Source organism: Pongo pygmaeus, chromosome 3, assembly GCF_028885625.2.
Source record: "Pongo pygmaeus isolate AG05252 chromosome 3, NHGRI_mPonPyg2-v2.0_pri, whole genome shotgun sequence".
NCBI lineage: Eukaryota > Metazoa > Chordata > Mammalia > Primates > Hominidae > Pongo > Pongo pygmaeus.
This window is the reverse complement of record NC_072376.2, coordinates 167,355,258-167,368,341: the sequence shown is the minus strand read 5'-3', so window position 1 is coordinate 167,368,341 and position 13,084 is coordinate 167,355,258. Positions and strand designations below refer to the sequence as shown.

Genomic DNA, 13,084 nt, shown 5'->3' with positions numbered 1-13,084 from the left:
ACTTGCAATGTGGTGGCCAAATGTAAGCACTTCTCTTGAGTATATACTTAGGAATAGAATTACACTCCCACCAGTAAAGTATGAAAGTTTCATTTGCTACACATTCTCCCTAACATTTGATATTTAATGCCTTTTCTATTATAGCAATAATAGTACTTATGTAATGGTATATCACATTGGGGTTTTACTTTGTATTTGTTTGATAATTAATGAGGTTTTTTTAATGTTTATTGCTATTTGTATAATTTGTGAAGTGTCTATTCTTCACAGAAGAAAATCCTTTATTCATTTTCCATTGTTATTGTTGGATCTTTTTCTTACTGACTTGCATGAGTTCTTTATATTTTTGGCCTGAAAGTCCTTTGTTAGATATATTTATTTTATATATTTTTCTCACATTCCATGGCTGGCCTTTTCTATCCTTAATGGTTTCTTTTGAGGAACAGAAGTTCTTCATTATAATAGAGCTTAGTTGTTTCTCAGTTTGTTTCCCTTTATAGCTAGTGATTTTTGTGTTCTTTTAAGAAATATTTGCTTATCTTGGGGATATGAAGATGTTCTCTTATTGTTTTCTTCCAAAACTTTTGTTTTGTTTTACCTTTCATACTTCCTTTTTTTCAATCTAGTGGGAAGAAGTTTTGTTATTTTTTTCCCTATGGTTAACTCAGCACCACTTACTGAAATGGTTATTCTCACTTTTACCTATTTATCCACCATAGTGCTAGCAACATCTCTCAATTATTTTAGCTTTATCATAGGTCATGGTATCATACATTCTTCTAGCTTTATCCTAATTTAAGATTGCCTTGACTATTCTTGACCATTTACATTTCCAAATACAGTTTAGAAACAATGCGTTCAATTTGTATTTTTTACAGAAAAGGTGACCTACTATACACACCGTTCTGCACTTTGATTTTTTTTCACTTATTTCATTTTGCAGACTTTAAGTATATTTTTCACTTATACATTTTGAAGACCTTCCTTGTTTCTTTTTCATCTGCTTACTACTCCTTTGTATAGACGGACCCTACAAACACCTCTCTGGTCTAATCATTCTCTTTTGAAATTAGTGAGAGAATCCACCGATTCAAGAATGAGTCTAAACATATTGCAAGTAAACATGTAAAAATGAACATGAAGTAAAGCCCTTTATATTCAATAAAATATTCATGATCTGTTTGGTTAGATTTTTGCCAATACCTTACTATGTGGTTTCAGGAATCTCTGACTCTATGTAAGAAAATATGTAGGAAACAAAAAATAGGAGTAAACAGAATTTATAGTAATTCAAGTCTATGTAATTATTTGAAGCCCGATAGACACACACTCAAATATTAATCCAAGGCTTTAGAAATGTATTCTTTATAGATTTTGAGACAATTGTATAATGCCATCCTAGAATTGAATAATGCGTTTAAAACACTACTCTCGTGAAAACCACCAAAAAGAATTATCTGTGTCTTCCAGGCTACTGTCTGTTGTCCACTGTGATCTAAACGAGCCCCTGTTGATTCAACTAGCTCCCAGGTTTTGGTGGCCAGATGCAGGACACAGAGATCCTTGTAGTGGTAGAACTGCTGTCCATCAGGAGAAGCAAGCTCCCCTGCAAACATGCATAACCTGTCTGTCACATCAATGCACCACCACAGCCTGGAGAGCACAGTGCCCCAGAAGTGCATTGGGAATTTTGACTTTAATCCAGGTGTCTTTTCTGGTATTGTAGATATAGAGGTGGTTATATAAGCAAGATTTTTTGCTATTAAAATATTCACCTCCAAAAAGGATCAATTCATTGTTTTCAGGATGAGCAGAGAATGACACATTTAGCCCTGGTGAAGGTGAGGAACGTGATGTTTCTATAATCTGAGTCTTTTTAACATCTGGTTCCTGGAAATGGGTTATCAGAGCTTCGAGTTTTCCTTCTTCCATAAGTGCTTGCACACCTTCTCCATCTTGGCTGTGATTTTCTCCTTCTTGCCCTCTTGCCTGTCTTGCAGGTATGAGGCTGAATGGAGATCCAGGCAGGGAGCTGTGTGCAGGAGGGAACTCTCTTGTGAGCAGGTCCCCTCCTGGAAGCAGGACCCCTCCTGGAAGTAGGTTTATGTGAAAACGGGGCCTGGCACCATCTCAGGGATGCAAAAACAAATTCTAGAAAAGCCTCCACATCACAGGCTTTTAACAAATCCCCAACCTTCACTCTGGACCTAAAACTGCCTCCAGCATTCCTTATGTTTGCCTCAGAATATATGGAGAGAAAGCAACATATGTGTTTTCATGTGAGTGTATGTGTATGTATACACATATAGTATGTATATATGTATGTAAACATATATACAAATACAAGGTTATCCAGTGTGCAGCATTTATTCTGTTGATTGCACAATCCTCATGAATTTCTTCTGTGATGAACTGAGTTTTTACAGGGTGATTTCTGCATCTATAATAATTATTCTTTGCAATATTAATTAGCAGTACATGTCCCTCAGAAATGCATAGTCAAAAAGGTTGGTAAAGAGAAAGATGACAAGATTGGTAATGACTCAGTAGTCTTCCCCTGAAAGCAATGTAGACTGCATTCAAAGAATAAATTAAGGCAGACAGGATATTTTAGGTTTACATTGTTGGATTCTAGGCCATAATGAATTTATTTAAAACAATAAACTGAACCTTGACAGAAGTCTTTTAACTTTATATTATTACCTTGACAATCTCTGGTTTTTCCTCTGATTCCTTCTCTTTCTAATAAATGTCCTGAAAGCTCTTTAGAAGAAAATTGCTGAGAACCCATTTGCTGGTGGGTACTAAGAGATTTTTATCTGCCAATAAAAGAATTTTTCTTGTAATATACATTGATGTTCGTTGCTACTGCTCTATTTATCCTTGTGATGACTGTCAATATTTTTTCAACTGAGTCACTTCTACTCTACTGATATTACTTCTGAAGAAATACTCTATTTTTGCTGCTACTGCTGCTGCTATTTATCTCATAAGTCATGAGAATGCTATAAAATTACATAATGGAACCAAACAATTGAATTACATTGGCAATCAAGTGGTTTTTCACAATAAAGCTCTACAGTTTAATTATTCCATGCTTATATCTAATTTTTTGTTTCCTTTTCCCATTCATTTTTACCAAATATATATTTTTTGGTGTGTATGCTTATTAACACTCTATCTCTATTTTTTGTTACATCCCGGATTCTGTAGCTGACATATGTGTTTGAGATAAAGCTATTTCAACTACATCTCACCACTGAAGGTTTAAGAGAGGATTTTGTCAGATGAGCAAGGAAGGAAGTAAACAGACTGAGCTCTTCACTGTTTTTTACATTCATGAGAAAAGTTGGCTACTGAAGTTGTGCTCATAGTTCGTGTGCAATGCAGTTACTACCAAAAAGTAAACTTGCTGAGTAAAAAGGCACATTCATTTTCATTTTAATAGATTATGTTCTTTCACTTTCTAACAAATGTTCAAATGCTTATTCCTGTCTTTCGTTTCCTTCATTAGCACCCTCCACCTGTTCTAGGAATGAGCAGTTGCCCCGTCGCCCCATTGTCCCATGTTTTCTAACTAAATTGCCTGGACCATGTCTTAGATTTCCCATCATTCTTTAATATATGACCAGGATGTATCCCAAAATATCTTCAATACTCCTTTACCTCCTTCTAATCTCTAAAAGTTTAAGCATCCAAGCCATTTATTATTATCCATATTCTCCTCCCCACCCTGCCCAGTTCATCCCTTAATTTGAATCAATCTCTTACTGATGTGGTTTGGATCTGTGTCCCATCAAATCTCATGTCGAATTGTAATCCCCAGTGTTGGAGGTGGGGCCTTGTGGGAGATGTTTGGATCATGAGGGTGGATTTCTCATGAATAGTTTAGCACCAACCCCGTTGGTACTGTTCTCCTGATAGTGAGTGAGTTCTCATGAGATCTAGTTATTTAAAAGTGTGTAGCAACACCCCTCCGCCTCCGCCTTCTCTCTTGCTCCTGCTCCTACCACTTAAGATGTCTTGCTCCCCCTTTGCCTTCTGCCATGATTGGAAGCTTCCTGAGGCCTTCCCAGAAGCTGAAGCTGCTATGCTTCCTGTTCACCTGCAGAACCATGAGCCAATTAAACCTCTTTTCTTATAAATTAATCAGTCTCAGATTTCTTTTTTTATAGCAATGTGAGAATAGACTAATACACCTACCTGCCTTCTCTGCCCTTCGAAATGCTTCTACCATGCCCTTTGGAACTCGTGTTCCATTATTTAGCAAACTCCTTTATGAACTTAAGCTGGTCTCTGATTGTTCCTTTAACTTACGGCCCTGATTAAAAACAATCTACCCCCAAAGGATACCCATTCCTTTCTGCACTTTCACAAGGAAGCCCTTAGTCCACCAACCACAAGCCGACAGGAAGTGAGTTGGGTGCCCTGCTTATTGCCCAGGGCAGCATCCAAATAATTTCTACTCCTTTCTCCATCAAAAACAAATCCCTTTTGAAGTTCTTGTTGTCTGACTATACCATAGATACTTCTCCTCTTTTCTTTTTTTCCTGTCATGACTTAAACCTCCTTATCACTTAGGACTTTCACACTTCATTCACAGTCTTCCTCTTCACCAGTTTCCTCATCATTCTAGGAGACTTTACTATTCATTTGCTGAACAACCCAGCACCCTGAGCCTCTCAGTTCCTTGACTTTCTCATTTCCAAGGATTGTCACCAGTAATTGCACAGCTTTGAGATCTTGGCTTCAAGCATGCTGTATCTGATAAACATTTTTATCTTTCTGTCTAATTTACTATAGCACGTCAGCTTTAATCAATAATTCTTCTCCCATGTTAAGATCATTGATTTGTTACCCATCACTAAAGTCACTCAGTTGCAAACTCCCTTTAGTTTTCCCATTCAGTAGAACTCTCCTGGTAAAACCCCAGCCCTACGTAAATTTGACTCTGCATTTTCTGCCCTTCCACCTCAGCAGCTGAAGTACTTGGAGAAAAATAACAGGTCTGCTTGAGAGAGGAAGGTCTTACCTTCCTGCCACCAAATCCACTAACCTACCTGTGTATCAGCTCACATTCTTTGCTTTCTTTTCTATTATCTTTTTAGAGATGTCCCTGCTTGCATCAAAAGCAAATCTCTCTACTGTTTAGGGTCCCATCCATTCTGGCCTTCTTACAGATAACATTTCTATAATGATTTTCTCTTTTTTTCCTGCATCATTAATTTATCAAGCTCTTTTGGATGACCCTCATAAGCATACAGGGCACAATAATAGTCTCTATCGTAAAAAATACTCTGGATTCCTTTTGATGTCATGTACCTTTTCAGAAAACCATTTTATTCCTCTTCTTTCCTTCACAGCAAGTCTACTAAAATAGTTGTCTCTATTTCCTCACTTTTCAATCTTTATTTGATCTATTTTTGCCTCTCTACCTGTTCTATAAGACTGCTTTTCTCTACATGGTTACTGTCGTGCCATAACCTGGGATTCTTTATTTATTTTTATCTGATTCATCCTCTCAATGAATTTGAAAATATTCTTTAGATGCCGCTTCTCTTGGATTTGGTGATGTCACAACTTATGTTTCTTTTTTTTCCCCTTTAAGAAGCTGGAACCTCATTTCCTTCCACCTTTGTTTATTGAATCATGAAACATAGACTGGAGTTCGTTGACATAGAAAGCTCACTGGAATGAAACCACAGCTCACAAGAGCTGAGAGATGTGAAGGAGAGATGTTATTAATATTCTACTATTCAGGAGTCCCAGAAGGCAAGAACAAAGAGAATGGAAAGCAGACAATTACCAAAGTAGAAGTAACAGTAGAAAATGTTCCCTACCTGCTGACTGCCCTAGGCGACCCTCCTGCCTCCAATATTATATGTTTTCAAGCTTGGAGCTTTCGCAAACTACTTTCATCTTTTACAGTATAACTTGAGGAAATTGGGTTTCCTACCATAATCCTCACAATTAAATGCTGAAAATGAAATAAAAATGCCACATGAATCATTGGTGGAAAAAGAAATGATAAGACAAAATTAAGACATACTCATGCATGGTATTTATGGGATGTATTAGCTACCTATTGCTGTATAACAAATTATTCCTGAATCTAGCAGCTTAAAATAGCAAACATTCATTATCTTATATAGTTTCTAAGGGCCAGGAACCTGCAAGTGGCTTTGCTGGGTGGCTCTGACTCAGTCTCTCGTGAGGTTGCATTATCGAAACAGTTTCCATGAGCTGGACAGAAGTTTAGCTACACAGCATTGGGAAGTGCACACTCTAAGTGGATGGAGAAAATTAGTTTAGATCAGCTATTCCTGCACTGTGTTCTGTGGGAAACTGGTTTCCCAACATGTTTCTTTCAAAGAGCATTCTGGGGCCTAAAAAGAGTGGGGAACACCTCAGAACTCACTCCCTCTAGAAATGTACATGCAAAAGGCTCTGTGAGAAGTTCTGAGGCATAGAATGCATCCACTTAACTTGGTGAATTCAGCATTTTCCCACCTTTTTGTCTGAGGAACTTCTTTATTTTTTTGTAAAGATGCATGTCTTCTTCCCTATCCCAGATACCTCTTTCTAAAATCTAGATTTGATCCTGTCATTTCATTGAGGACAGCAATAGGTGTCCCATGTGGGTGTTTAAGAAGACAACATTAGAATTCTGTCCTTTTACATTTTATTTTTCTGATATTTGTAATATAAATAATACATTAGCACAATAAATGTATATACAGTTTATTAACAGATAAAAAATATATATTAAGAATGTACACACCGCATTTTATACTGATGGAGTCTACTGCTGTGTAGAATAAATCTGTCCTTCTTAGCACTTAAATCAGGTGAGAGGAATCTGACTGCCAAGCCTGTCCTCTGGATTCTGCCCAGCCTCTGTCACTACACATCCAGCTCTCTCTAGCCCCACTAGTGTGCTTACCCTACCAGCAATTAAAATGTATTGTTGGCCAGGCATGGTGGCTCATGCCTGTAATCCCAGCACTTTGGGAGGCCAAGGTGGGTGGATCACCTGAGGTCAGGAATTCGAGACCAGTCGGACCAACATGAAGAAACTCCATCTCTACTAAAAATACAAAATTAGCCGGGTGTGGTGGCGCGTGCCTGTAATTCCAGCTATTCAGGAGGTTGAGGCAGGAGAATCACTTGAACCCGGGAGGCAGAGGTTGTGGTGAGCCAAGATCGTGCCATTGCACTCCAGCCTGGGCAAAAGAGAGAAACTCCATCTCAAAAAAAAAAAAAAAAAAAAAAGTATTATACGTTTTCTACTTTGTGCATCTAACATTTGCTTATTTTTTACAGCATTGCCTGATTTAGGATCTTTGTTTTTAAATATCTTAAGCTGGGGCAATATTCATTTCTTCATATTTCCCCACTTTTTCATTACTTCTCTTACCTCAACCCTAAGTGACTTCTTGAATTTGAGGAGAAATAAAAAAGAAAGAGGAAGGGGAAAGGAAAAGGGAAAGCAAAACTGAGAAGGAAGGCAGTTTGGAGCAGCAGCAGGGTCTGTGGCAGAGGTGAAGGAATATTTTCTATAAGCTTATCACCAGTTCGCAGTCCCCTCTTACTACGTCGAACCTGGAGACATACAGGTTACTTCAGGTGGCTGCAGATATAGGACCACCCTGCATTTTAAGCATAAAGGCCAGATGGATGAACTTGCATTGTTCTTTGTGGAATCATAACCAGCCCGATTTCTCCTATTCTAATTGATACTCGGCATGGCTCTGGCACTTTATTCAACTCAGAACATGGAAAATCAGACTATTTCTGAATTATTTCCCCATCATTTTTTAGTCCTCAAAGCCTGGAGTACAGGGGACCTCAGAGCTCAGAGCTCAGAGTAGGACAGCCATTTCTGGGTTTGCCTTACCTTCCTCCCATACAATCTTCATTATTGCCCTCCCTGCCTCCTTCCCTGTCCACAAGTGCTTCCTCTCTGCATGGCAGCAGTTCTCCCTTTGTCTCTTGCCAATTCTTCCTCCTTGTCCTTTCTCCTCCTTGCTCTGTGCCTCCCTGCCAGAGTAGAAAAAGGAAACAAAAAAGATGAGGAGGGGGAGGATACATGAGTGAGAAAACCCAGGCTGTTGTGACTTACCAAGGATTTTTGTCAAAGATGAAAGTGTCAAAATGTACCAGATAGAAAAGGAAAATGGTGCTTTAAAGTAGGAACATGTGTTTTACTTTAGAAAAGTAAAAATTGCAGAGGATTATTTTCTTCTATTTCATTTGCTCTCTTTCTCCTTGATTTTAGATGGAGGCAACACAATATAAGCAGTATGGGATCCACTTCTCACTACTCTAGGTGCTGTATTCGCTTCTAAAACTTGAAAAATTCAGAATTCCCAAACAAATCTGGCCCCCAGGATCTGGGATGAGTACCTGCACTGCTCCTGTCCTCCTTCAGGCCCCATCCACTCTGGACTTGATTCAAAGAGCCTCCTCCTGCCCGTTCTCCGTCCTTCCACCCTGCTGCTCTTCGGTCTGTTCTGAACACTGCAGCTAGAGCAGTGTTAACATCTCAGTGGAATCAGGCCACTCTTGTGCTCAAAGCCCTCCTGTGGGGAAGAACCATGTCCTTCCAGAGACCTGCAGAGGTCCCTAGGACTCACTCCTGCCTCTCTGACCTCAGCCCTTCCTGCTTCCTTGCTGTGGCTGAGCGGGCCTGAGAGGCACACCACGTTCCTGCCTCAGGGCCTTTGGCTCTGCTCTTTCCTCTGCCTGTTATTCTTTCCTTTCTGGTAACTAAAGTCTAGCTGCCTCATGTGGGTTGGTCTGCACACCAATGGTACCTTCCTAGTGAGGGTTCACCAGGGAACACCCCCGCCCATGCTCCCTCACACCTTCTTCTTAGCACTTACCAGCATTCATTTAAAAATTATCTTAGGGATAAAAATGATTTTGATTTCTTTTTGGACATCAGGACAAATTTCCTTGAATGTATTTGGCCTCTACTCTGAAATTTTTGCCTCACAGCTGCTCTAAGTGGAAATCTCATTCCATGCTTAAGAATCAGCAGTGAAGTATACATACCATGCTATTACCTATGAATTCATACATCAAGGTTGAAAATAAAATGAATATATAGACGTGTTTGTGGTTGTGTATGTGTGTGTGTGTATGTATATATACACACTTTTGAAATGACAAAATGTGTATATATGGGGGTGTGTGTATATGTGTATACACACATATACATATACACACCCCCACATATTCAAATTCTGTTGTTTCAAGACTATTGTATGGCCATTGTCAATTATTCTACATCCTAGTGTTCAGCAAAAACCCATTTGTAATCACCGCTCATTCATCCACCAGGGTGGGCTAAGTGCCCAAGCCTTTGTTCGTGTGGACCTGGAGGACGTGAATGATAATCATCCCGTGTTTAACCCATCAACCTATGTGACGAGCATCAGTGATGAGACCCAGCCAGGCACCGAGATCATCAATGTTCTTGCCACTGACCAGGACTCTGGGATATATGGGACAGTGGCTTATGAGCTTATTCCAGGAGACGTGTCGTCCCTTTTTACCGTTGACTCCACCACAGGTATGTGATCTTGGAACAGTTTTCATCCTTTGGCTATAAAGTTTCTGCTTAACTACTTAACAGCCAGAAAATTAGAAAAAGTGACTTTTTTTTCAATAATGGGGGTGTTGCAGGACTCACTTAACCTTCTAGCAGACACTGAAGTATATTGAAAAGGGCTGAGGCTTTGTAGTGGGTTAGACCTGGATCTGAGTCCCAGCTTTGCCTACTACTGATCCTGTGGTCTTTATTGGCCTGTGTCCTTACCTTAAAAGTAGTGTTGGCCGGGTGCGGTGGCTCACGCCTGTAATCCCAGCACTTTGGAGGGCCGAGGTGGGTGAATCACAAGGTCAGGAGTTCAAGACTAGCCTGGCCAAGATGGTGAAACCCTGTCTCTATTAAAAAAAAAAAAAAAAAAAAATTAGCCAGACGTGGTGGTGGGCACCTGTAATCTCAGGTTCTCAGGAGGCTAAGACAGAGAATTGCTTGTACCCGGGAAACCGAGGTTGCAGTGAGCTGAGATCACGCCACTGCCCTCCAGCCTGGGTGACAGAGAGACTCCGTCTAAAAAAAAGAAAAAGAAAAGTAGTGTTATCTGGGCTCTGTGGCTGACTCCTGTAATCCCAGCTACTTGGGAGGCTGAGGTAGGAAGATGGCTCGAGACCAGGAGTTTGAGGCTGCAGTGAGCTATGTAGCTATGATCAGGCCACTGTCCTCCAGCCTGAGTGACAGAGCAAAACCCTGTCTCCAAAAAAAAACAAAAAAGTAGCACTGATAATACCTATGTTGCAAAGTTTTTGTGAGAGAACTAAAGACAGTAATTTATGTAGAAACGGTTGGCCAGTATTTACTTTGCAAATGTTAATTTCCCTTTTTTTGTATGATCATGCCATCTGAGGGTGACTCGAGGGTGACTGAGCCTCATTTGGATGTATTAATAGCTAAGATTAGTGCAAAGACATTTGTACAGGCGTCCAAAGTAGATCATTTTCTTTGTACTAGGTCTGGCATTCCCTTAGTCTCTTTGGGTTTTAGTTTCCTTGTTTTAAAAATGATACCTAAGGCTCCTTTTAGTTCTCTACAATGGTAATTGCATATCTGCCAAAGAATCCTAGTGGGCAAGCTGTCTTTCAGAAATAATGAATATTTAAGAAGTTACCTTCCATTTTCTATTCACTAGCTTGTTGCTAACAAAATAATGGTTTAAATATTTAATTATAAGAAAATAAAAAATTTCAAATATATAATATGACATTACAATACTTTTGAGATACTTAGAGATACTCTGGTCCAAAAATGAGGCTGCAAAAAAAGGAAAAAAAAAGAATTTTTTTCTTTTGCATTTTTCCACCTGATCCAAATAATGGGTAGAATGTGTTTCTATTGTAATGATAAGGATAATGTCAGATGCTACACTAGACATTTTCTGTACATTGTCTTATTGGATCTTCACAACATGATTTGTAATAGCCATATACGGTAGAAACAAATGATAATTTACACAGGAAATCTAATGTGCTATGTGAGTGTGCCCTCTCACCCAGCCCCATTAGGTAGAGAGCCGCTGCTTCTGCCTGGAAACTGTGCTTTGTCTGGCTTGTGCAACTGGCCAGGGATTAGTTGTTTATACTGGCAGTCTTTGTAAGGCAAAACTTTCCTTGCTCAAAATAATACACTGATGTGGCCCCTTTAACATTTCAAAGATCAGAAGAAAATACTTTTGTGGGAAATTAGTCTGTTTAATCTCAGCTTTTTCAAAATTCATCTTAACTGAGGACTTAACTGCCCATCAAATCATCAGGCCCTCTAGGGCACTAGCATTGCCAAAAATATATAGGTCAGCCAGTAATCAGGGCACAGGATCTAAAAGCATTTAACAGATTGTTTTAAAAAGACATTCTCACACTCATCATTCAGTTTTCCCTGGAAGATCTGGAAGAATGAGCTATACTGTATTCTGTGTTTAGAAGAGATCTCTCTTGCTGTCCCGGCCGAAGCCAGACTCATGCTTCCCTTCCTGGCAACGACTATAGCACAAATGCCATTGTTAATCGTGGAAAACACTCTGTGTGGGTCATTATCTTAGGGAACTTTCATGGAATTTTATTTTTAAGCAAAGACCAAATTTATATGGAAATAGCCTTGGGTTGTTATTGTTGGCCGTTTTGATACCCGTGTATTTAGATTGAAGACATTTCTCAGTCAAATAGTGCTTGGAATTTGGTCGCACTTAATCATAACTCATGAGAAATTCATGAGGACTCGTAGTGCTTTACTTTAACCTTTAGAAGAGAATGAAAAAGCATCGTGAGTAGCTATGGGAAAAAGTTGTCCGGTGAACAGGCAGCCCCTAAGTTGAATGGTTGAGTTCTGAAAGTTCATCTGTTGGTTGACAGCAACTGAGAACACATTGTATATAATTATGGTGTACAAGGTGATGTTTTGCTATATGTATATTGTGAAGTGATTAAATCAAGCTGGTTAACATATCCATCACCTCTCACACTTACAATTTTTTGTGGTGAGAATATTTAAGACCTACTCTCTTAGTAATTTTCAAGTATAGAATATATTATTATTAATACGTTATTATTAATGCTATAAAATAGATCTTCAGAACTTACTCATCGTGTCTAACTGAACCTTTGTAACCTTTGGCCAACATCTCCAATTACCCCAGCCCTTGGCAACCACCATTCTACTCTCTGTTTCTATGAGTTCAATATTTCTAAATGCCACATGTAAAAGTGAGACCATGCAGTATTTGTCTTTCTGTGCCTGGTTTATTTATTTAGCATAATGTTCTTGAGGTTCATCCATTATTGTCACAAATGATAGGCTGTCCTGTTTTAAAGCTGAATAGTACTCTATATATACCACATTTTCATTATCCATTTATCTATGGATGGACCCTTTGGTTGATTCTATATCTTGGCTATTGCAAATAATGCTGCAATGAACATACTAGTGCAAATATATCTTTGACATACTGATTTTTTTTCCTTTGGATATGTACTCAGAAGTAGACTTTCTGGATCATATTTTAGTTGTATTTTTAACTTTTAAAGGAACCTCCATACTCTTTTCCATAATGACTGTAACACATTTTCTATACAAGGATGTTCTCAAAGAATAGAACAAGAAGCAGTATTAGAATATACAGCTGATTCTTGAACAATGCAGAGGGTAGAGAGGCTAACCCTCCACAAAGTTGAAAATCTGTGCATAACTTCTGGCTCCTCCAAAACTTAACTGCTGTTAACACATATTTTGTGTGTTTTATGTATTATATACTGTATTCTTACAATAAAATTAGCTAGAGATGGGAAGTTATTATTAAGGAAATCATCAAGAAGAGAAAATATATTTACTATTCATTAAATAAAGGTCTTCATCCTCATCATCTTCATGTTGAGATGGCCGAGGAGGAAGAGGAAGGGGGGAAGAGTTGGTCTTTCGGTCTCGTGGGTGGTGGAGGTGGTAGAGACGTAGGAAAGGGCAGGCAGGAGAGGCAGGCATACTTGTAAC

General features: G+C 38.9%; 1 protein-coding gene across 4 annotated transcripts in view; it reads left to right on the top strand.

Moving 5' to 3' along the window:
• The window catches only part of DCHS2 (dachsous cadherin-related 2), a 259,479-nt gene that overhangs the window by 115,737 nt on the left and 130,658 nt on the right, over positions 1–13,084 (top strand). For all 4 annotated transcript variants that reach the window (XM_063664223.1, XM_054485608.2, XM_054485610.2 and 1 more), the window contains exon 3: positions 9,346–9,577. In XM_063664223.1, the coding sequence (XP_063520293.1) occupies positions 9,346–9,577 (232 nt within the window). The remainder of the gene's footprint in view (positions 1–9,345; positions 9,578–13,084) is intronic.